The sequence below is a fragment of the Myotis daubentonii genome, chromosome 2, assembly GCF_963259705.1.
Source record: "Myotis daubentonii chromosome 2, mMyoDau2.1, whole genome shotgun sequence".
NCBI lineage: Eukaryota > Metazoa > Chordata > Mammalia > Chiroptera > Vespertilionidae > Myotis > Myotis daubentonii.
This window is the reverse complement of record NC_081841.1, coordinates 99,717,712-99,743,598: the sequence shown is the minus strand read 5'-3', so window position 1 is coordinate 99,743,598 and position 25,887 is coordinate 99,717,712. Positions and strand designations below refer to the sequence as shown.

Sequence of the window (25,887 nt, the reverse complement as noted above, 5' to 3'; positions counted from 1 at the left end):
ATTGTTCAGCTACATGAACGAAATAGTAAGGCAATGATTTTTTGAAAAGCATGTTGCCTCAATTAGAAACTGATATTCTGCATGTATTTTACTGGATCTCCATCCTAAAACTTAAGTTTTACTTAGACTTCTTAGTGTTGTAAAAATCTAAACATCTTCACATTGGAAAAATAATAGTGGTATATAGTAATGAATTGTTACCTTGGGACAGATATTGAGAAGGAAGGAGAACTTGATACAATTTCACATCAAGATAATCTACACTAATAAAAGAGAAAGATGCAAATTGTACCTTTGCAATGCCCACCAGCCAATCAGGAGTGAGTATGCAAATTAACCCAACAAAGATGGAGGGTTAATTTGCATAGACAGGCACCAAGCTGCCGGGGGCGGGGCAGGACACACGTTCCGCACCGCTCCAGGCCTCTGGGCAGTGTGGAAAGGCACAAAGGTGGCTCCAGCCAGAGCGAAGGCAGTGCTGGCAGCCAGGGGAAGGAAGGCCCATTCTTGCATGAATCTTCGTGCATCAGGCCTCTAGTTTTAAATAATCTAAATGTGCAAAGTACATCGTTTTTACTGCTTAAGAGTTCACAGTCTTGTTCTGAAGGCAGCCATATAAACCTATCATTGTAATATGTTTGGGTAAAGCAACTTGGGGAGACATCTGTAACCCACAGAGTAAGGGATTAATTTATTTGAGTGGAATCAGGAAGGAATTCCTAAAGAAGGTGACACCTGCAGACAGTCTTAAAGTGTTAGACTAATGGTGTGTAGGCTTAGCCTGTTCTCACCTTTATTTCTACTCCTATATTACATCAAGCCATCCTTCCAACTATATTATTTTACTTAAGGTAGGGTGGCCAGTCATCCCAGTTTGCTAAGAACTTTCCCAGTTTCAGCCATGAGAGTCCCACATCATGGAAAATATCTCACTGCTGGGCTAATTGGGATAGCTGGCCACCCAAATATACTGCCTCCCAATCATACCTATATTCCTTACTCTTCTTTGCTCATGCCAGTTTCCTATCTGGAATGGACCATCACCTTGTAATTGCCTTGAATTCATCACAGGGCCCGCACAGATCTCTGTGCCCAATACAGGCTTATGAATTGATTAGTTGGCTGATATATACATAAATGTTGGCACTTCGTCTTTTATAGATGACACTGAAGCACAGATTCCTGAAATGACTTTACTTAAGATTCATGTGACAATACTGAGTTTAGAACCTAGGCCTGGCTTCATGTCTTTCATAGAACATGCTCAAACTACCCAACATTTTATCAAGCACTTTCCTATACCCCTTGAGCCCTTAGGATCAGTTTAACACAGTTTCATCCTGGGTTATAAAAGGTCTCCTAGTGCCCTCTAGCTGTGTTAGTAATCTGTTTTTGTCCAGCCAGATTACACAATAAGGGCTCCTGCCTGTTTTTCTGTATCCAGTACAAATCATAAGAAGACCATTATTACCCCACTAGAGGCCTGGTGCACGAAATTCGTGCATGGGGCGTGGGGGTCCCTCAGCCTGGCCTGTACCCTCTTGCAATCTGGGACCCCCTCGGGGGATGTCCATCTGCTGGTTTAGGCCCGATCCCTGTGGGGCAGTTGGACCTCCCTCTCGCAATCCAGGACCACTGACTCCTAACTGCCTGCCTGCCTGCCTGATCGCCCCTAACTGTTTGTTTGCCTGCCTGATCGCCCCTAACCACTCTGCCTGCCTGCCTGATTTCCCGTAACTGCTCACCTGCCTGCTTGATTGCCCCTAACTGCCTCTGCCTTGGCCCACGCTGCCAGTTTTGTCCGGAATGACGTCTGAAAGGTTGTTCAGCTGTCCGGTCTAATTAGCATATTATGCTTTTATTATTATAGATAATATGTTGCCTGTCAGTACCTGGGGTTGGACTGGACTCTGTATAGACTGACTTCATTATTTCAAGAATCTAAAAAGCTGAAACAGCCACAATCCCCAGTTCCTCCCAGAGTTCATACGTATAGGTGGACAGAGTATGCTAAGTGTTGGATTCATTTTGCAACTGGTTAGATGTCACATCCAGCCTCAGTGCTGGGGTGATTCAAGACTTAGCTTATGTGGCTCATAAATTTGCAACCTACAGCTCTTCAGGCCCCCAATTGCTCCTTTAGAACATTAAACTGCAGAGAGCATGTGGTAGCCCCATCAGCTTCTGATTATTAGAATTGGGTGACTGAACATCAGAAAGGCTCCAGGGGTTGAAGTCTCTGTATTGTACCTGGTCTCAGATGGAATCAGCCCTCTAGCTATGGCTGGCCATGAGCATCATTTTTAACTGGGCATGACATAGGGGCAAATAAATATGAACCCATCTGAGAATGTGAAAAGAAGCCGAGCAGGCCTCTTCGCATGAAGTCAGATTTTCTTCTGCACTCAAAAAGGCTAAGTTAAATCTCAAGGTCTTTATACAACTTTCTTGTCTTCTCTTTTGCTTTTAATTTTTAAAAAATATATTTTTATTGATTTCAGAGAGGAAGGGAGAGAGAGAGAGAAACATCAATGATGAGAATCATTGACTGGCTGCCCCCTGCATGCCCCACACTGGGGATCAAGCCGGCAACCCAGGCATGTGCTCTTAACCGGAATTGAATCTAGGACCCTTGAGTCCCCAGGCTGATGCTCTATCCACTGAGCCAAACCGGCTAGGGCTTTTGCTTTTAATTTTACCTTTGGAGTCATAAGGACTGGTGCTATAAGGACTTCAGGGGTTTGACTTAAATCAGAGTTATGTCATGAGGCACTGAACTTGGAGTCAGACACCTGCATTGCCTGTCCCACCTCTGCCTTTCCGTTTGTTCATGAGTTTGAAGCAAAGGGGATAAGCATAGGCTTTTGAGGGGCAGCTGCAGGGTCCCTTGACAGATTACCTGGTCTGCCAAGCATCCATTTGATTATCTATGAAATGAAAATCATTCTATTGACCTCTTAGGTTTGCATGAGTACTCTGTAGCATGTTGTTTCTAAAGCACTTAGTACAAGGGCCTGACATGTAGTAAGTACTTAATAAATGGTAGCCTTTTAGGGTTATTATCATGATCCTTCATTCATTCACCAGTCATTAATTAAGAACAGGGGGACTGTACCATTTAAGCTGGCTTTTGAAGGCTGTGGAGGACTTGGGTTGATGGAAAGAGTTAAGGAAAGCAGGCTTTTCACTTGGGGCTGGGGGCGGGGGAGGAGGGGAGACAACATGGACACAGGTGTGTGCTGGGCTTCAGGACATGTGCAAGAAGGAAGAAGGTGCAGTATTTAATTTGAATTTTTGTTTCTGAATTTCTAGTACTTCAGTATTCATGTCTCTCTTCATTTCTCAGCCAGTTAGAATACTGTTGACAGAAGCCCCTCACTAATGTGATTACCTTCACAAAGTTGACCTAATGCAACCTCAGCTTGGTCCCTCCCACTCATGTCCCTGTAGCATTTTGTAGCTCTCTCATTAGTTTTGGGGTATTCTGTAGACAGTAAGCAGCTGAGAGCATTTTGCACTAGTTCTTGTGCATACTAAGCACTCAGTCTGCCCATTAGCTGTTTTATACTTAAGTTGACAATTTGCTGTGACACATTTTGAAATCGTTGCTTTTTAAATTATTAATTAAAACCAAAATATTTTTATTTTTAAAATATATTTTTATTGATTTCAGAGAGTAAGGGAGAGAGAGATAGAAAGATCAATCATGAGAATCATTGATTGGCTGCCTCCTGCACACCCCTACACTGGGGATTGAGCCAGCAACCCCTGGAATGTGCCCTGATCCTGAATTGAACCATGACCTTCTGATTCATAGGTCAAGGCTCAACCACTGAGCATACCAGCCTGGCCAAAGTTTCTTCTTTTTTAAATAAAGAGAAGACAGTCTTGAATGATGCCTTGGCTTTTTTATTCCAGTAGTTTTTCAAAACTTTTAAACAAGTTCCAATAAATTCAGGAGTTTACCATTATATTGAATGCACAACCCATAATTATCTTTTTTTAAAGGAATGTATATTTGCATTTTTCCCTTTAATTTGTGAAATGAATTAGAAAAAAAGTAAAATTTGAACGTAATGTATAACTTTTTGTTTGATCAGATCATTTATGGGGCATGCCTTTTTTGTTTGTTTGTTTATTAGCAGTTCTTAAGCAAAATAACTAGCCCCTGTTTTAAAGGTTTTTCCGTGGGGGAAATGGCTAAATCCTGCTTTGTTTTCTGCTGCAGGCAGTGGCCACAACTGAGGAGGAGCCTGATGTGCAAAGCAGGTGTGAAAGCCAGGCGGGCAGCAGCCTCAGCGATGAAGGTCTGTACCTGGGACCAGCGGACACAGGTGCGCACGTGGGGTTGAGCCGCGCCGCCCCGTGGCCACAGGCTTCCAGCTCCGAGAACATGACCACAGCCCAGAACGGCCACGGGCGAGTTGCTGCGATCCCCTGTCCAGTCTCGGATCCCACAGACCCCGGCACGGTGACCTACCCGGCCTGTCGGAACGGAGGATGCGGCGGAGGCGGCGACGCAGAAGCCCAGGACCCCAGGCCGGGCCCCGCCAAGTTCGTGCGCCTCTTCTCCGTGAGCAGGAAGAGGACGGGCGCCCACCCCGAGCGGCCCCGCTCCGTGGTGCTGATGGGGCACTCTTCCACCTGGAACGCCCTGGCCTCCTTCCGGAAGATGGGATCCTTTAAAAAACTCAAGTCCTCCGTCTTTCAAGGAATTCAAAACCGAGAGGGCTCCGATGCAGCCAAGGAGGAGGCCTCGGAGCCTGATGTGGGCCCTGCCCTCCCCAACGGGGCGGCCGTGGCCATCCCCGCGGGCGGGCCGCCCCAGCCTGGGCCCGTGTCCGACGGCTCGGACCCCGAGGAGGCGGACGACGCCTTCCAGAGGAGCACGCACCGCTCCCGCAGCCTGCGCCGCGCCTACGGCCTGGGCCGCATCAGCCTCCGGGACGCGGAGCCGCAGCTGCCGGGCCCGCCCGAGTCCCCGGGCCTCGCGGAGCCCCCAGTGTGCGCCATCCTCGTGAAGGACTCGGAGATCAACAGCGTCGCCTACCGGAGAAGCAAGAGCACCGACAACCTGAGCTTCCTGAGGAAGAGCTCCTTCAAGAGGAAGTCCGCCTCCAACCTGGCCGACCTCCGGACGGCGCCCGACCGGCCGGCGCCCCGACGGACGCTGAGCAGCTGCTCTGCCGACTCGGAGAAGCTCGGCGGGTCCGAGCGGAGGACGAAACGCTGGAAGAGCCCCATCAGGGCCAAGGACTTCGACCGGGTCCTCAGGCTGGTGAGCAGCGCCACGGACGCGGCCTGGAAGCGAGAGCGTCCCAAGGGCGAGGCGCCCTGCCCCGGCGACGCCGCCCCGCGTCCCGGGCCCCGCAGCCGCCTGCACGACGACTACTCGCGCCGGGCGTCCAGCAGCGCGGAGCCGGAGAGCAGGAGGGCCGGCCCGGCCCCGGACTTCAGCCCAGCAGGGCCGCGGGGGCCCCACGTGGACGTGGAGACCGCGGTGTTTCCTCTCGAGGCCCAGAGCGGCGGTCCTGGCACCGGCAGCGCGTTGCCAAGCCCGCCTGCCCAGGAAGCAGCGCGCAAAGACTCCCTTGAGCCAAAACCTGGCAGCCAGTTTACATGGGAACCCGAGCAGCCCACGCCTCTAAGGCCCACCGCCCCCAAGCCCCCTAGCCCCCAGAGCCCATCCGGGAAGGACCCCAACAACCTCAGCGCGCTGTCCCTGAGCTCAGTGGACAGTAACGAAAGGGCAGAAGGTCCTGTGCCCTTCCCGGATTTGGTGCAAGCCACGTGTGACGACGGCAGTGAGGACAGCGGGTCCAGGAGCCGCCCTCAGCTGAGCCTCGGCGAGGCTTCGGGTCCAGAAGAAAAGGAGGAGGAGGTAAGGGCAGAGCTGGGCAGGGCAGGGCAGGGCCTCTTGCACACTCCCCGAGGCAGGACGGGTGCTTGGGACAGCGCCCCCTTCGTCCTCGCTGGAGGTTGCCCAGATGCACACGTGCTTTCCTTGGCGTTTTCTCTTTTTCTTTACCTTAACCGCAGGAGCAGGCGGACTCTGCTGATTGTCCCACCATTACAATTATTGTCAACCTGCTGCTTACCACATTCAGCGGTTGTCTTTATCTCTTTTGAAATGAATGACTAACGTAGGAAATTTCTTGGGATGGCACTTACCACACCATATATTCAAAAGATATTTATTGAGAACCAACTATGTGCTAGATTGGGGGTGGGGGTGGGGTAGTTGAAAAAGACCTGTCTTCCATTCCAAGCAGCTAATAGGGGCTCTCAAAATTTTTATTTTTGGTACATTTGTTATTACCCACATACTTCTCCTCTTTATATTTTAAATGGTTTCTGTATCCTTTTCAACTGAGTGCATATAAATGAGATTCTTTGTGTTAAGAGACCATTACGTGTTCTAAGTCTGTTTTACTTCCTGGGAATGAATTAGAAATGTGCAGTTTGATACCTGTCAAGCCCTGAGCAATGCTGGTTCAAAGCAACTTTTATGATGGTTATTGAACTTATTTTTAGAGGAGAACATAAGCATCTCATGAATTGAATCAGCTAATAACTGTCAAGGCTACAAAAGCAATGTTCTTTTCATATCCTATCAAGCCAGACAACTTACCTCACTGTATAATTTTCACTTTATAAATGCATTCGGTAATATTACCTTACAGAGCTGAAAGATGAGCAAATGCATTCATGTGTATATATTGCAAATTATTCTTCACATATATTTCTAGACTGTTTTACAGGTGTAAATTGGTGCTTGCCATAGAAAATAATCCCCTAGCAACTATTTCATCCCCCTGATCCCTAAAGAAGAACTCAGTTTTGGATTAATGCTGCTGATAAATGATTATGCTACATCTTTTGGAAGCTGGAGAGCTTTTGGAGTGTCCATTTAAAAAAAATCTTTATTGTTGAGAGTATCACATATGTCCCTCCTCTTTTATCCCCCCATTGACCCCCTCCAGCCCGTCCCTGCCCGCCCCCCCTGCCCCAGGCCTTCACCACCCTATTGTCTGTGTCCATGGGTTATACAATATGCATGCAAGGTCTTTGGTTGATTTGCTCCCATCTACCCACCCTCCCCCGCCTTCCCTCTGAGATTCCACACTGTCTTCCATGCTTCCATGTTCTTGGATCCACTCCGTTCATTAGTTTATTTTGTTTATCAGATTCCACATATGAGTGAGATCATGTGGTACTTGTCTTTCTCTGACTGCCTTATTTCACTTAGCATGATACTCTCCAGGTCCCTCCATGCTGTTTCAAAGGGTAATAGATACTTCTTTTTTACTGCTGTAGAGTATTCCATGGTATAAATATACCACAGCTTTTTTATCCACTCATCTATTGATGGGCACTTGGGCTGTTTCCAGATCTTAGCCATTGTAAATTGTACTGCTATGAACATAGTGGTGCATACATTCTTTCTGATTGGTGCTTCGGGTTTCGTAGGATATATTCCTAGAAGTGGGATCACTGGGTCAAATGGCAGTTCCATATTTAATTTTTTGAGGAAACTCCATACTGTTTTTCATAATGGCTGCATCAGTCTGCATTCCCACCAGCAGTACACTAGGGCTCCCTTTTCTCCACATCCTCACTAGCACTTGTCATTTGTTGATGGTAGCCATTCTGACAGGTGTGAGGTGGTACCTCATTGTTGTTTTAACGGTTTATTTTGCTTTCTTGTGCAGAAGCTTTTTATTTTGATGTATGGATAGTCCATTTTTTACCTTTGCTTTGCAGAGAGACTTAGAAAGCAAAGCCTATTGCAGATGACTTTCAGATATACCATTAAATCAGCCTGAAGGAACCCTGGGCAGCCAGAGCAGTGAATTGGCATCACTTTGTGGACCTAGGTTTATGTGAGACTTCAGGGCCAGTATGTCTTCCAGAAGTCTTCTATATGAGCACCATTTGTTCATTTGCAGATTTCCAAAGAAGCCTTGTGGAACAGTTGTGAGGACACAGGACTCGCTGCCAGCTTTGGGAAGGCATTCCAGTGCTGCTAGCTCTGCTTTATGTAATTGGCCAAGACCTGAACCAGTCGGGGCTTCACTCCTTCCTGGTTGATGAGATGAAGCACAATGCCTTCCACCAAACACCCTGAACTGTCACACTGAGGGTTTGGGACTATCCTTCCCACCCCCCTACTTCCCATACGTAAAATAATTTGCATAGGTCTAGAGGGTTTTTATGTTAAGGTGGAGATTTTATTTTTTGTTTAACAAAATTAGTAAATAATCATTAAAATATTTTATTCCTGAGTGTATATTAAGTGAATATATGCAAGGGTTAGTTTCTTTTAAAAAAAAATTATTTTGGGAGGCAGAGAAACATTAATTTGTTGTTCCACTTATTTATCTATTCATTGTATGTGTCCTGACCAGGGATCGAACCCACAACCTTGGTGTATCGGAGCAATACTCTAACTAACGGAGTTACCCGGCCAGGGCCATGAAAGGGTTAATTTCAAACTTAGTTACTTCCCCAGTGATTTGATCAGGTATATTTGTTATTCTTAATTATATACGATTTAATTTCTACCCACAAGGGACCACTAAATAGAGAAAGCAGATGGACACAAGTTATTAAAATTCCATATATATTGATAGATAATTCTATAAATTTGCCTTAAGATAGTCATCACATTTTTAAGTTGTATTCATATCCTCAAAATTCTTATATAGCACATCAAGCTTCCTCTTGTACTTTTAATGTAAATGTCAAAAAGAGAAAAATATAGTGATAATTTTGCCCAATTTTTATTTTATGTATTGGTGATCTTTAGTTTTACTTGAAGGGAAGTGCTTGTAAAATATAACCTAAAACTTCTTCTTATTCATTTATTTATTATTTATTTTTGCTTAAACAACAGAAATTTATTTTGTTACAATTCTGGAAGCTAGAAGACCCAGACTTTCTCTTTTATTTTGACATTTAGAAACAAAATACAAACAAAATGAAACAAATAAAAACAAAAAACACCTTGCAAAATGCAAGAATTCCAACCTTCATGTGTTAAAAGCAGTTTTTATTTACGTTGTATAGCATTACACAAAATTAAATTTCAGTCTATTGTATCTTAATGTATAGTGTTTTTTTAATGTATTGATAGTATAGTTCTGTTTTCATGTGCAAAGCTAGTTTAAGCTGTGGTGATTATTGAGTACAAAAGGTTGGAATCTGCATATTATGATATTTAATATATAATGTATTTTCAATAAGTGAGATTAATTTTTTATTTAAAATCATTTATTTGTAACTAGCCACTCTAAAAGTGACAAAATATTTTTTTAAACTCTAAGCTGTTTAACACAATTTTATGTTACTATAAAAAGGAGTTGGAAAATGTCAGGCTTCATTTATAAAGCATTGTAGAAACATCACCTCCTTAATGTTATACTTCTGCCACCTAGTGGTAAACTTTGTTGTGAGAACAAAGATCAATTGAAGGAATTCCTAAAATTGTTATTTGATTTAAACATGCAGTGTAGCATTTATGTGCTCCCTAAACATTATAAAGGTACAGGCACAGGAATTTAGTATTAATGCTGGTTTTCCTACCCAGTCACGCAATAATGCCTTTGGCTGAATTGGGTCACGGGTAACAGGGTCCTGTCCTTAGTTGTGCAGTATAGATTCAGTAATTCGTGATAGTGTTGAACTATGCCATAGATAGTGATTTCAACCTTTTTCATCTCATGACACACATAAACTAATAACTAAAATTTGGCGGCACACCACAAGAAATATTATATTTTGCTGATCTGACAAAAATATAGGTGTATTTTTGATTCATTCACACCAGAGAGCTATTATTGTATTGGCTGTTGTCATTTTTTTTTTTTATTTGACAGTCTAACAGAAAAGAGGTCAGTGCCTCTGACTAAATAGGCAGGTGTTGAATGGTTTATAACTTCTTGCAGCACACTGGTTTGCTGCCATAGATGAAGCCCTTTTAAATGATGAGAATCCACTGTAACTCCTTCATAGGGAGCTTTAGTCTTTTGGTAAATGTTTCTAGTTTGGTAAGGATCTTGGTTCTGCCATTCAAAAGATACCTAGCATTGGGCACACTGTTGAACTTCTGTTGGCCGAAATCTGTTCAAGGATAGAATGTGGAATAGGTTTATCTGCCTTGGAGGTTTGTCAGAACTAAGACAATTAGGCATGTTAAACACTTAGCCTCGTGTTTAACACTGGCTGTCACTCTGTGATGATTACTATCAGTTTAGATGGTTTTTCCATCCTAGGTTGACCTGACTTCTTAAGATATGGGCCAGTTAAGGCCAGTTTTTTTCAAAACTGGTTTTTAAACGCCAGTTTAGCCTTAGGGAAGATTGTGAAGTTCTTCAATTAGTTTGACTTCACATTAATTTCTTTTAAATGCCTCAGAGGTAGGTTTTACCATAACCCAGTCTTTGTATTATTTTAATAATGCACCAAACTAAATTTGTTAAGCACCTGCCAGGTATGAAACAGGCATAGTTCTATAAGGAAGAGTAGTTGATGTTGTCAAGGAAATTATAGATGAGCTAAGGTGTGTCTAAATCATAGTAGAACTATGCAGAATGTATTAAATATCCCAAAAGAGGTAAAACCATAATGCTCTAGGATTTCGGAAGAGTTGTAGTTTTCCCTCATGTACCAAGTCAAGGAAGGCTTAATAAGGGTGATCAACTGTGATTTGAAAAAGGTGAGATTTTTGCAGGTAGTTATGGAGGGAAAGGTGGGGCATTTCAGTAGTCAGATGTACAGAGATTTTGTGTGATTTGAGAGAACAAGAAATAACATAATTTGGTTTGGTGTAGGGAAATCATGCAAGTTAGGATGAAATTATCCAGATGATGGACACTCTGAAATTCCAGAGTTAAAGAATCTATACGTTACTTGGTAACTGCCGAGGAGTCAAGGATGTTTTGAACAGAGAAGAGTCAGGCTCAGAACGGTGTTTTGGAAAAATTAATCCACCATTGGAAAGAAAGGTAACCAGAGGGAACGCTATCAGGAATGTATTGCCAATAAGAACTCAGAGGTAATAAGGCTCTGAAATAGAATATATAAGGAAGGAACAGGAGTAAATGAAACAACACATAATAAATAGTAATGTACCTTGTTCATTTATTACCTGACTACTATATGCCAGACATAGGGACAAGAAAAAGTTGTATGTTTATTTTTCTTTGTTTTTATTTTTTAATCCTCACCCAAGGATATTTTTCCATTGATTTTAAGAGAGAGTAGAAGAGAGGGAAAGACAGAAAGAAATATCAATGTGAGAGAAATGCATTGATTGGTTGCCTCCTGCACATGCCTCAACCAGGGCCGGGGCCTGGGAGGAGCCTGCAACCGAGGTACATGCCCTTGACCAGAATCGAACCCAGGATCCTTCTGTCTGCAGGTCAATGCTCTATCCACTTAGCCCAACCGGTGAGGGCAAGAAAGAGTGTTTGTGTGTGTGTGTGTGTGTGTTTAAAGCTGTTCTTATTTTCTTCAGTTCATAGTCTAATTGTTAGATTGGAATGTATAGAGATAATTATGACATAGTGTGATGAGTTTCTAATGAGGAATGTAAGAAGAAGCATGGGAGCTCCAAAGATAGGATTATTAACTCTGGGTGAAGAATGGCGTGATTAGGGGAGGTCAGTTGGGTGAGGCCTCAAAGATTATGGTGGGGGTATAGGGAGCAGCAGTAGAGGAGCGGCAGGGCCTTCCAGGCCAACTGTAACAGCATGGGTGAGGAGGCGGGTCCTGTAACAGGACCCTGTCAGCCAGAGGAGTTATCTAAGCTTCATTTTCCTCCCCTGTAAACTGGGAGTAGTAAGATACCTACCTACCACATAGGGTTGCTGTGAAGATTAAATGAGGTGATACATGTAGAGTACTTAGCACTGAGCTTTGCAAATAATAAGTGTCCACAAAGAGGCTAATTTGTTGGGCTAAGGGAACTGCACAGGGTAGCTGGGTGGAGAAGTGAGAGATAAGATTGGAGAGATAGGTCTGTACATAATTAGGAAGGTCCTTACTTGGACCTGTGGAGTTTAGACTTTACCCTGCAGGCAGTAGAAACCCCAAGAGGTGTTTAACCAGGGACTGTAGAGGGGACCAGCTCTGCAGAGAGGATGGGGAGGGCAGTGGCCCTGGGGAGAGACAGTGTCCCTCAGTAGGTTCAGAGGTAATGAAGTCTGCGCTAAGACCATGGAAATGGAGAGTAGGGGATGATTCCAAAAACGATTTCACAATTTATATTTTTAACTAGCATTTGAATGTTTTAGGAGAGTGAGAAGTCAAAGGTGACGGGGTGATTGGGAGGATATTATTGTATTGGGATCAGTAATCAAGCCACAAAAACAATGGACTACAGCTGAATTGGGGTTGTTATCCCAGCCCGCCAACCTGATGGCACCTTGTGGAAAATCACTTTCCTTTTCTGAGCCTCAGTTTACTTGAAAAATGTTTCAGGGTTTTATAATTTTCTCCCACAAGGATTCGTAGCTTTAACATTGGTGGAAGCTATTGTACTTACAACGTTAAAATGATGTGAGTGCTTGACTAGGAGGTTTCAGTTTTGTAGAATACAAATGGGGTGTTATTGCACCCGGGTGACTGGCATTCTCCCAAGGTGGTGATTTTACCTTGCCCACTACTCCACTGGCTCTCATCCCAGCCTTGGAAAGAAATAGAAGGGGAATTCTGTGGCACCACAAGGTACCGTGTCTCTAAAATAAAGCGTCCTTCCAGCTGGCTATTGAAATAGTTCAGTGGGTGAGCAGGGACTAAATTGAAGCCTATTTCCATGTGAATTACGAATTGTGGAATTGTATGATGATGATGGGTACTTCATATGGAATGATAGCTCCAAGGTGCTGTCTCGGTATAATTTAATGAGAGAGACAGATACATGCAATGTTGACTTTGTAGATTACTTAGACATTACTCTTTGGATTACTCAAATAGCTAGTTGGGAGATTCAGACAATTCTCATGAAGGTTAGAAATTATCCACATTTATTTCACAGAGCCATTCTTAGAACCAGAAAGATGGGGTTGCATATACAGACAATAAATGTAATGACCCTAGAAAGTCTGCTCAAGATTTTTTTTAGAAGCTTTATTTAGATATAATTTACATAACATAAACTTCACCCATTGTAAGTCAACAGTTTGATGATTTTTAGGAAATTTGTAGAGTTGTGCAGCAACCATCACCGTCATGTAATAGAACACTTCTGTCATCCCAAAAAGTTCCCCATGCCCTTCTGCAGTCAGTTCTTGCTCCCACTGAAGGCCTCGGCAACTATGGATCAGCATTCTGTCTCGATGTTTTTTTAATGTAGCAACTCAACGATTGTTTGTAAATTTATGGAGTTACGCAACCATCAAAACTATCTAATTTTAGAACATTTCCATCACCCCTGAAAGAAAACTCATGCTCATTTGCAGGCATTCCTGTTCCATTCCTAGAACCCGATCTGCTTCTTGTGCCTGTAGATTATACCTTTCTGTATATTTCAAAGAAATAGAATAAGGTAATATATGGTCATTTGTGTCTGGCTTCTTTCACCTAGCATCTTTTTTTTCAAGGTTCACCCATGTTGTAGCATGTATCAGTACTTCATTTCATTTTATGGCCAAATAATATTTAATTGAGTGGCTAGCTCATGTTTTGTTTATCTGTTCATCAGTTGGTATACACTTGACTTGCTTCCACTTTCTGGCTGTTATGAATAATGCTGCTATGAACATTTACATGGAAGTCTTGTGGACATATGTTTTCATTCTCTTGGGTCAGTGGTCGGCAAACTCATTAGTCAACAGAGCCAAATATCAACAGTACAACGATTGAAATTTCTTTTGAGAGCCATATTTTTTAAACTATATAGGTAGGTACATTGTTATTAACTTAATTAGGGTACTCCTAAGGCTTGGGAAGAGCCACACTCAAGGGGCCAAAGAGCCGCATGTGGCTCGCGAGCCGCAATTTACCGACCACGGTCTTGGGTAGATAACTAGGGGTTGAATTTCTACATCATATGGTAATTCTGTGTGTAACTGTAACTGCCAAACTAGTTACTAAAATAGTCATCCCATTGTAGTCATCCCCAGCAATGTTTAGGTTTCCAGTTTCTCTGCATCCTTGCCAGTATTTGGTATTGTCAGTATTTTGAATCCTAGCCCTTCAAGAGGGTATATAGTGGTATTTTATTTTGATTTTTAAAATTTACATAATGAGTGTATATGTGTAAATAATTTTATAATCCTATCTAACAGCTATATGACAAATATGCATTTACATGAAAACAATAATTCTATACATATTTTTATAAGATGCTTTCTTTTTTAAAAAATTTTTTTTATTGATTTTAGAGAGGAGGGGAGAGGGAGAGAGAGAGAGAGGTAGAAACATCAACAATGAGAGGGAATCATTGACTGCCTGCCTCCTGCACTCCCCCTACTGGGGATCGAGCCCACAACCAGGGCATGTGCCCTGATTGGGAATCGAACCATGACCTCCTGGTTCATAGGTCTACACTCAACCACTGAGCCACGCCGGGTGGGCTATCAGATGCTTTCTTGATAAAGGACACATACAGCTATCCTCAAAAATAATGATCCTTGAGTCACACAGCAATGATACAATCAGAGGTGGTGAGGATAATCACAATCTGAGTGAAATGTTAAAAATCTAAATAGCCCTAACCGGTTGCTCAGTGGTTAGAGCGTTGGCCTGCAGATTAAAAGGTCCTAGGTTCGATTCCATTCAAGGGCATGTACCTTGGTTGCAGGTTCCTCTTGGCCTGGGCCCTGGTCGGGGTGTGTGCAGGAAGCAACCAATCGATGTGTTTCTCTCTCATCACTGTTTCTCTCTGTCTTTCCCTCTTTCTTCCACTCTCCCTAAAAATCAATGGAAAAAGATCCTCAGGTGAGGATTAACAAAAACAACCAAAAAAAAATCTAAATAGGCATGTCGTAGAGTCCATTTAAAATTGTATGCAAGAAAGAGTATAGCCTGGCTGGTATGGCTCTGTGGTTGAGCATTAACCTATGAACCAGGAAGTCATGGTTTGATTCCTGGTCAGGTACTGGGCTGTGTGCTCTATCCCCAGTAGGGGGAGTGCAGGAGACAGATGATCAATGAGTCTCTTTCATCACTGATGTTTCTCCCTCTCCCTCTCTGAAATCAATAAAAATATTTTTTTTTTAAAAAAAAGAAAGAGTACAGTAATATAAGAAAGATATGAGCAGTCTCACCATGAACATAATTATGACCTTAGGAAGCACCATATCCCCTAGGTCTGTTTTTTTCAGTGGCCATAGAGCAGCGGTTCTCAACCTGTGGGTCACGACCCCTTTGGCAGTCGAACGACCCTTTCACAGGGGTCGCCTAAGACCATCCTGCATATCAGATATTTACATTACGATTCATAACAGTAGCAACATTACAGTTATGAAGTAGCAATGAAAATAATTTTATGGTTGGGTCACAACATGAGGAACTGTATTTAAAGGGCCAGAAGGTTGAGAACCACTACAAAGAGGGTCATCTCATCATCAGTCCGCTTGTTCCATCAGCACCCAAATATTGAGCTCAGTAGTATATTTCCTTAGCAATAGCCAGGGCTCCTTCAAAGAAGCTGAGTCCCTATTTGGGAGCTGGGGAAAATGAGGATGGCCTGAAGCATGTTGCTATTGCCAGAAAACCAGGATTCCGTGAAAAAGTGCTGGGCTTTTGCTGAAAAGACAAAAGAGTCAGCTGAAAAGGGTCAGGTTGTGACAATGTGCATGTCACAAAGAATAACTAGATCTACAGTTGTTGATCTACAGGTACAACCTGACTCTATGAAAAGCCATGAGTCCTTAATGATAAAAAGAAAAGTTAATATTATATGTACTAAAGCACACATATAAATGTGCAATTACAGCACTAACTGTAATTCAAAGGGTAAAAATAGAATATTTTAGTAAGTAGGTAAGTTTGGCATATATGGGGTTCTATTTCCTTTTAAATTTTTTTCTATATTGATTTTTAGATGAGAGAGAGGGAGAGAGAGAGAGAGACACTGACACTTGATACTCCATTTATTTATGCATTCATTGGTTGCTTCTTATATGTGCCCTGACAGGGAATCAACCCTGCAACCTTGGAGTATCAGGATGATGCTCTAACCAACTGAACTCTCTGGCGAGGGCTGGTTATTATTATTTTTATTAGCATTTCCCTAATGACTATTGATGTTGAGCATCTTTTCATGTGTTTATTAGCCATTCATTTATCATATTTGGTGGTGTCTATTCAAATTGTTTGCTCATAATTTTACTGTATTTTTTGTTTTACTATTCAGCAGTAAGGTTTCTTTATATATTTTGGATACAAGTTCTTTATCTTTATCGGATATAAACTTGCAAATATTTTCTCACAGTCTCTGGGTTGTCATTTTGTCATAATGGTTTCTTTTGAAAAGCATAAGTATCTCATCTGATGAAAATTTAATAATTTTTTTTTTCTATTAGGGATTGTGCTTCTTTTTAGAGCTAAGAAATCGTTGCCTATCCCAAGTTCACAAAAACTTTCTCCTATCTTCTAGAACTACTATAGTTTTAGCTCTAACATTTAGGTATATGCTCCATTTTAGTTGAATTTTGTTTATAATGTGAAGTACTAGTAAAGAGCTTGGCTCATTTTTTGGCATATGAACGTCTGATGATCCCACCTCCATTTGTTGAACTGCCGAATGTAAGTTTCCATACTCTCCTGGGCTCTCCATTTTCTCTGACAAAGATGCCCTGTAATTTCAATCACAAGAATTGAAATTGCAGTTGGAGACATAATTTGAAAATATGCTATTAATTGTACTTTTAGTAAGTATTTCTAATGAAGTTAACATTGTGTTACAGGGACATCTGCTATATTGTCAGTGTTTTATAATATTCCCTAAGTAGCCACCCTGGGTGCACATCCTTCAACAGATTTTTTCCCCCCAAAGCATGCTTTTTCCTCTCTTGAGACAAGAATCAGTGTGCTTTCTATTAGTCATCTTTGTGCTAGCTTATGTTTAGTTTCTCCTGAGGTGTTTTTGATTTATTTACTAGTATTTTCACTTTCCTTTTTGCAGGAGAAAAATTCCTAAATAGAAAAAAACAATCTTTTGCAGAAATTTTATTAAATCATAAGAATGCAGGTCATGCATCTAAATGTGAAAGTTACCTTTTACTTTAACAACTGAGTTCAACATTTTCTAACTCAGTATTTTTTTTTCCACTTATTTTTAAATTGTAATAGACATACTGTATTAGTTTCAGGTGTACAGCATAGTGATTAGGCATTTGTATACCTAACAAGATAATCACTGTGATAAGTCTAGTATCACCTAACACCATACATAGTTATTATCATATTATCAACTCTATTCCACATGCTGTACATTATATCGCCATGACTAATTTTATAATTTTTGTACTTTTTAATCTCAGCCTTTTTTAAAAGAAGTTTCCACTTGCTCTGAAAAGGTTTATGCTCATTATTACATAAACAGCTATTTCTTTTCCAGTGGAAAGTTTCAAAGTATTTCTGAATGGATGCTCAACATTTGATAGGCAACAGAACTTTATAAAATTAAAAGCTGCTTCTAAAATTCCTAAAAATGTGAAATCTAAAGAAAAGTACATACAGGTGTCATATAATTCTTGAACTCTACTGTGGCTCATTTCTTGAACAGTTTCTCTCTAGTGAAATGTCATCAAATAGTATTTTCTCATTAAAAACAAGCGGGGAGAGGGAGACAGAATTATATACCTACGTGAGGCCCAGTGCATGAAATTTGTGCACGGGTAGGGTCCCTAGGCCTGGCTGGTAATCAGGGCCAATCTGCAGGGTGACTGGTGGGGCGATCAGGGGGCCCTTGCTGGCACCTGCCTTGGCTGGCCTGGGGCCTGTGGGCTGGGGGCAGCTCCTGCGTTGAGCATCTGTCCTCTGGTGGTCAGTGTGCATCATAGTGACCGGTCATTCCACCAGTCGTTCCACTGTTTGGTCAATTTGCGTATTTGGTTTTTATTACATAGGATATACCTAAGATCCTAATTTTTATAGGCTATTATAATAACCATTTGTAATCAAGTATAAATGACATAATGTATCATATTATTAAGCTTTCTAAAGTATATGAAATATTTAAATGCAATGATATGAGTAGTGTGTTTGCTGTTTTCAATATTCTTTTATTTAGTGACTTGTTTTACTTTGTAGGTAAGAAAGTCATAATAGACCGTACTGAAGTTATACAGTACAGAAAAGTGTAGTATCAGTATTCTTTGGGGGAAAGAAACTGATGCCAGTTTGTATGTTTTTCTCCTGGTCTTTTTTTTTTGCATCTTTAGCTTCTCTGTAATAATTAAGATCACAGAGCATCCAAAGTTGGGGATGCTCTAGGAATCACTTTCCAGTTGGCTCAGTGACACACGTTCAATTTGCCATGTCTGTCATGGTTTAGTTGGCAGAAGGGCATACAGATTGCCACATGTCACTTTCTAAACGGAATGTTATCCATGTTTCTCCTGCCAGTGACAGTCTAGGGACAAAACAGCAATTTGGAATGCTTCGTTCAGGTAGTTCATGTAGAATGATCAGAGTAAAGGCGAGGGTGAGGGGGGAATGATGCGCAGGTTAGTTGGAGAGGAAAGAGTGCTAAAGCTTGTAACTTTCTAGGAAAACAGCGTCAGTGTGCTTCTAAAATTTCAGCCGTCAGTGCCAGCATTTCTGAGTGGTCAGGAAGGTCCATGGTGTAAAAATAGATGGGCTTTGTGGGTAGGGCTTCCTGAGTTCAAATCCTAGTTTCACTACTAGCTAGCTCTCTCCTTAAGAAAGATACTTGGCCTACTTAAGCCTCTTTAAAGTTTAAGTTTTTTTAAAAATGGAAATAACAGTGCCTACCTGGATTAAATGAAATAATGCATATGAGATACTTAAATTCCTGGAACATAGTAAATCTAATAAATGTTGACTTTTATAATCTTAATTGTTGTCATCATTAAAAGTACTGCATTTGGTTAGATACTCCAGTATAGACCAGTTAAACTTTGCAGAATTAATCTTCTAGCCAGTTTCTCGAAGTTTGGAATGAAGACCATCCAGGGGGCAAGCTAAAGTAGAGATCCCTGAGCCCCAGCTGGAGCTACTGAATTGGAGTCATTAGGGTGGAGACCCAGTACTCTGGACTTTTAACAAGCAACCCAGGGACAGTCTTTTTGCCACACTAAAGTTTGAGATCTGCTGCCCTGGCTTTGCTTTATTGTGTTACACAGATATTAACTTGTTTTAAAAATTGAAAGCAAGACCCTCCGCCAGCAAAAACATTACAACTCACTCTTTTGCAGTGGTCTGGAAACGGACCTCCAGTATCTTCAAGGTTCGCCTGCATTAAGTGTTCTGTATTTTTGGCGTGGCCACTTCTCTTTCAGATCTGTGCTACCCCATCCCCCCCTATCCCGATAACTCTTGATTTAGAAAACAGAGACATTCCTGAAAAAGTTAAAGATAGCTTATAATCCTCTTTTCCCCCTTGAACTATATTATCAATTGAATATGAATTTCTACAGAAGTCAAACAAAATTCCCTTGGCAAAGCAATGAAATTTAAATTTTTCAAACAAGAAATGGTGGAATACAGCATTTGGTCTGAAATATATAGAGGAGCGTGATCCCAGCAGTTGCTCTACCCACTGCTGGGAACTGGAATTTTACTAACTCATTTGAAAATTTGAAGGATGTAATTGTCTCTTAAAAATCAAAGTGTGGATAGTAACTGCTCATACTTATAGGATGCTTTCAGCCAATACAGGTCCTTTGAATCACACAGCCACCCAGTGAAGTAGGTCAGCAGTTTTGGATTTGCTTTAAAACAGTAAACTGAGGCTTTGGAGGGTTACAGTACCCTTCCAAAGTCATACAGCTGATGAGTGGCAGAGCTGGGCCTAGAGCCAAGTCTCAAAATGGGAAAGAAGTTCCAGAAACAACATCTGCTTGGTATCTAACACTCAGTGTTAAATTCTAACAATCTGCGAGTTTCCTGATCTTTGGAGGACGCTTAGCCTTTTTAAAAAATCTGTGCAATAATTAAAAGTATCTAATACACACAGTTTTGAAAATAAATGAGATGGGATCTGTAAAGGCCATATATCAAATGGTGGTATTGTAGTGGTTTGATAAGTTTCCATTCTGTTTTCCCTTTTGACTCCATGTCCAGCATTCTTTCTACTATGCTTGGGCCACGTTCTACTGCAGTTAGTTCCTGCCCAAACCAGGGTCCTTCCTCTTCATCTTTTGACTACCTGGGATCTGCTAGGCAGCTCAACTAAAGAGCTTCACTCCCTTTCCTGGAATCTTCTGTTGGTGGTTCACCTGGTGGCCCGGAAAGAAAGTACTGTGGACACAGCGGTGTGACTCCAGGGCCGAGCTTTGCCATTTCCAGTAGGTCAGTGCCACAGGTGGGGAGATAGGAGGCAGGGTACCTTAATACAGTTTGTGATGATGAAGGTAAAGTATTTCAGTTCCATTCCCCAGTGTACAATATAAATTTTTAATATAATTGTACCAATGTTCCATTGTATATTTGGCTTTATATCTTCACTATTTTTGTGGTATAAATTATTCATCTGTAATTTTTTTACTGCCATGTTTCGCATTAAACATTTTCAAGATATTTTGGAGCAGCACAGTTTAGATTCTGATATCCCTGTATGCAAGTAAAGAAGAAACACGACTGGCACTGTCTATTTTTTAGTGTTTCAGTTATAGTTTACATTGAATATTATTCTCTGTTAGTTTCAGATGCACAGAAAAGTGGTTAGTAATTCATACACATTACAGAGTGGTTCCCTCGATGCTTCAAGTACCCACGTGGCCCCCATACATAGTTATCATGATATTCAGTCTCTTCTTTATATCTATGAGTCTGTTTTTATTTTTTGTTTTATTTTGTCCTTTAGATTCCACATATAAGTAGAATTATATGGTATTTGTCTTTCTCTGTGACTTATTTTACTTAGCATAATATCCTCTAAGTCCATCTATGCGAGGGGGTGGGGAATCTTTTCTGCCAAGGGCCATTTGGATATTTATAACATCATTTGCGGGCCATATAAAATTATCAGCTTAAAAATTAACCTGCTCTATATATTTGGTCAAACATTTAACTCACCCCTAATGCCTGGACAGGGCCAGATGAAATGATTTCTCAGGCCTTATATGACTGGCAGTCCCCCCGCCCCCACCCCCCCCGGTCTATGCTGTCACAAAAGTTAAGATTTCATTCCTTTTTATGGTTGAGTAGTATCCCATTGTGTATATGTACCACAGCCTCTTTTTTAAAATGTATTTTTATTTATTTCAGAGAGGAAGGGAGAGGGAGAGATAGAAACATCAATGATGAGAGAGAATCATTGATTGGCTGCCTCCTGTGTGCCCCACACTGGAAATTGAGCCCATACCCGGGCATATGCCCTGACTGAGAATCGAACCGTGACTTCCTGGTTTGTAGGTCAGCGCTCAACCACTGAGCCACTGCTGCTGGGCAATACCACAGCTTTTTTATCCACTCATCTATTGATGGGGCACTTGGGTTGCTTCCATGTCTTGGCTTTTGTAAATAATGCTGCAGTGAACATAGGGGTGCATATATTCTTTTGAATTAGTGCTTCAGGTTTCTTTGAATTACCAGAAATGGAATCACTGGTTCATAAGGCAATTCCATTTTAATTTTTTGAGGAACATTCAAACAGTTTTCCATAGTAGTTGCACCAATCTGCATTCTGACCAATAGTGCACTAGGTTTCTCTTATCTTCACATCCTCACCAACACTTGTTGATGATAGCCATTCTGACTGACATGAGGTGAAATTGCATTGTAGTTTTGATCTGCATTTCTCTGATGATTAGTGATATTCAGCAACATTTCATATGTCTATTGGCCAACTGTATGTCTTTCTTGGAGAAGTGTCTATTCAGGTTTTCTGCTCACTTTTGTTTGGTGTTAAGCTGAGTTTTTTACAAATTTTGGATATTAACCCCTTATCAGATGAATCATTGGCGAATATGTTCTCCAGTCCAATAGGTTGTCTTTTCATTTTGTTGATAGTTTCCTTTGCTGTGCAAAAAACTTTAAGCCTTGCGAGGCTTGTGTGGCTCAGTGGTTGATCATTGTCCTATGAACCAGGAGGTCACAGTTTGATTCCTGGTCAGGGCACATGCCCAGGTTGTGGGCTCGATCCCCAGTGTGGGGTATGCAGGAGGCAGCCAATCAGTGATTCTCTCTCATCATTGATGTTTTCATCTCTCTCCCTCTCCCTTCCTCTCTGAAATCAATAAAATATATTTTAAAAAACCAACAAAAACTTTAAGTCTTTATCCATTTTGAGTTTATTCTTATATATGTTATAAGAAGGTGGTCTAGTTTCATTTTTTTCGTGTCTCTATCCAATTTTCCCAACACTATTTATTGAATAGACTGTTTTTACCTCATTGTATGTCCTTGTTTCCTTTGTCAAATATTAATTGACCATATAAACATGGATTTATTTCTGGGTTCTCTATTCTATTCCATTGATCTATATGAATGTTTTTATGCCAGTACCATGCTGTTTTGATTACTATGGCCTGTTGTATAATTTCATATCAGGTAGTGTGATCCATCCAACTTTATTCTTTTTTATCGAGATTGCTGAGGCTATTTGGGGTCTTTTGTGTTTCCATATAAAATTTTGGATTATTTGTTCTAGTTCTGTGAAATGCGCCATTAGTATTTTGATAGGAATTATATTGAATGTATAGATTGCTCTGGATATTATGGAATTTTATTTTATTATTATTTGTTAATATATTTTTTATTAATTTCAGAGAGGAAGAGAGAGATAGAAATATCAATGATGAGAGAGAATCATTAATCGGCTGCCTCCTGCACGTCCTACACTGAGGATTGAGCCCGCAACCCCGGCATGTGCCCTTGACTGTAATCAAACCTGGGACCCTTCTGTATGCAGGCTGATGCTCTATCCTATAGAGCCAAACCAGCTAGGGCAATATTATGGACATTTTAATGATATTAATTCTTCCTGTCCATGAGCATGGTATATGCTTTCATTTATTTGTATCTTCTTCAATTTTTTTTTCCAGTGTCTTACAGTTTTTTAAGTACAGGTCTTTTACCTCCTTGGTTAAATTTATTCCTAGGTGTGTTTTTTCCTGATGCAGTTGTAAGTGGGATTAGTTTCTTAGTTTCTTATGCTGATAGTTTATTATCCTATATAATAAAAGGCTATTATACAAATTGACCGAATGCCAGAACAACCGGTCGCTATGAGGCGCATTAACCACCGGGGGCAGACAGTCAATGCAGGAGCTGTCCCCGGGTGGTTAGTGGGCTCCCACAGGAAGAATGCTGCTCAGCCAGAAGCTGGGCTCATGGCTGGTGAGTGCAGCGGTGGTGGCGGGAACCTCTCCCACCTCCACGGCAGCACTAAGGACCCCTCAGGGGATGTCCAACTGCCAGCTTAAGCCCACTCCCTATGGAGAACGGGCTTAAGTTGGCAGTTGGACATCCCCCGGGAGGTCCCGGACTGCGAGAGGGCGCAGGCCGGACTGAGGGACCCTCCCTTCAGTGCATGAATGTCGTGCACTGGGCCTCTAGTTTGTGCATAAAACTGCAAATGATTTCTGAATGTTTATTTTGTGTCTTGCTAACTGAATTTATCAGTTCTAGTAGTTGTTTTTTAATGGAATCTTTAGGGTTCTCTATATACAGTATGATGTCATCTACAAATAATGACAGTTTTACTTCTTCCTTTCCAATTTGAATGCCTTTTATTTCTTTTTCTTGTCTGACTATTGTGGCTAGGACTTCCAGTACAGTGTTGAATAAGAGGGATAAAAATGAACATTCTTGTCTCATTCTTAATCGTAAGGGAAACTCTTTTAGTTTTATCCTGTTGAGTGTGATGTTAGCTGTGTGTTTGTCATATATGGTCTTTATTATGATGAGGTAAGTTTCTTCTAGTCCCACTTTGCTGAGAGTTTTTATCCTAAATGGGTGCTGGATTTTGTCAAATGCTTTTTCTACATCTATTATTATGATCACACTAGAGGCCTGGTGCACGGAAGTCATGCACTCAGGGGAGAGGGGTCCCTCAGCCTGACCTGCACCCTCTCACAGTCTGGGAGTCCTGCAATCGATCACCCCAAAGAGGTAGGTCCTGCCCACCCAGCTGGGGCTCCGTGATGGATTGCCCCAAAGAGGTAGGCCCTGTCCACCTGGCTGGGCTCTGTGATCTATTGCCGTGCAGAGGGAGGCCCTGCCCACCTGGCCGGGGCTCCACGATCGATTGCCTCACAGAGGGTAGCCTTGGCCTCCCTCTTTGGGGCAATCGCAGAGTCCCCCCTCCCTCATTGATCACCCTGCTGGCTAGTGGCCTGGGCCTCCCTCTTTGTGCTGATCATGGAGCCCCACATCGATCGCCCCGCCAGCTGGTGGCCTGGGCCTCCCTCTTTGCAGTGATTGATCACAGAGCACCCCCATCCCCGCTGACCAATCGCATCGCACCCACCTTGGCTGGCCTGGCGATGTGTAATCTGACTCTGTCCTTTAAAAAAAAGGTGTTTGGGGGAATGCTATGCAGGGTCTTTTTTTTATTATGATGCATTAATTTTCATTTAAGGGAAAATAGGTAATGATATATAACTCTAAATAGTGCAATGCCATTGTATTTTATAATATACAGTTGTCTTCCTCGCACCATCCACAGTTTCACTTTCTGAAGTTTCAGGTACCCGTGGGCCGAAAATATTAAATGGAAAATTGCAGAAATAAATTTATAAGTTTTAAGTTGTGTGCTGTCCTGAGTAGTGTGATGACATCTCACACCATCCTCCTCATTCACACCTGAGATGTGAATTAGCCCTTTGTTCATTGTCTCCACACTGGAAATACTGTCCACCCATTAGTCATTTAATAGCCATCTCAGTTGTCAGATTGACTGTCGGGGTATCTTAGTGCTTGTGTTCAGGTATCTCGTATTTTATTTAATGACTCCAAAGTGCAAGACTAGTGGTGCTGACAATTCGGAATGTCAAAGAGAGACCATAAAGTGCTTCCTTTAAGTGAGTATGTATATGGGACATGACATAGTACATACAGAGTTGAGTACTATCTGCAGTTTCAGGCATCCATTGGAGAAACTTTGGATAAGGAGGGGGGCAGCTATTGTATAAGGCCTAAAATTTAATTTTCTGGAGTTGGAACACACTATTGGTACCATAAGCTATTCTTAAATGATATTATTTACATTGGGAGATTTGTTTGTTTTTTAATAATTATTTTCTATTACAGTCGACATAAAATATTACATTAGTTTCAGGTGTACAACCAGTGATTAGACATTTATATAACGTATGAAGTGATCACCCCAATAAATCTAGTACAATCTGACACCATACATAATTTTTACAATATTATTGATTATATTCCCTATGCTGTACTTTACATCCCCATGACTATTTTGTAACTACCCATTTTTACTTCTTAATCCTTTTACCTCTGTCACCCAGTCCCCCAATCTGCCTCCTATCTGGCAACCATCAGTCTGATCTCTGTATCTATGAACCTATTTCTGCTCTGCTTGTTCGTTTTATTTTTATTTTATTTTATTTTTTTAGACTCCACATATAAGTGAAATAATATGGCATTTGTCTTTCTCTGTCTGACTTATTTATTCAGCACAATACCCTCTAGGTCAGGGGTCCTCAAACTTTTTAAACAGGGGGCGAGTCCACTGTCCCTCAGATTGTTGGAGGGCCGGACTATAGTTTAAAAAAAAAACTATGA

At 41.5% G+C, this 25,887-nt stretch overlaps 1 protein-coding gene across 1 annotated transcript in view; it reads left to right on the top strand.

Moving 5' to 3' along the window:
* Positions 1–25,887, top strand: part of SPATA13 (spermatogenesis associated 13) — a 158,136-nt gene that overhangs the window by 66,840 nt on the left and 65,409 nt on the right. Inside the window, exon 2 of the mRNA XM_059684002.1 lies at positions 4,229–5,881. Coding sequence (XP_059539985.1) covers positions 4,394–5,881 — 1,488 coding nt within the window. The 5' untranslated portion in view covers positions 4,229–4,393. The remainder of the gene's footprint in view (positions 1–4,228; positions 5,882–25,887) is intronic.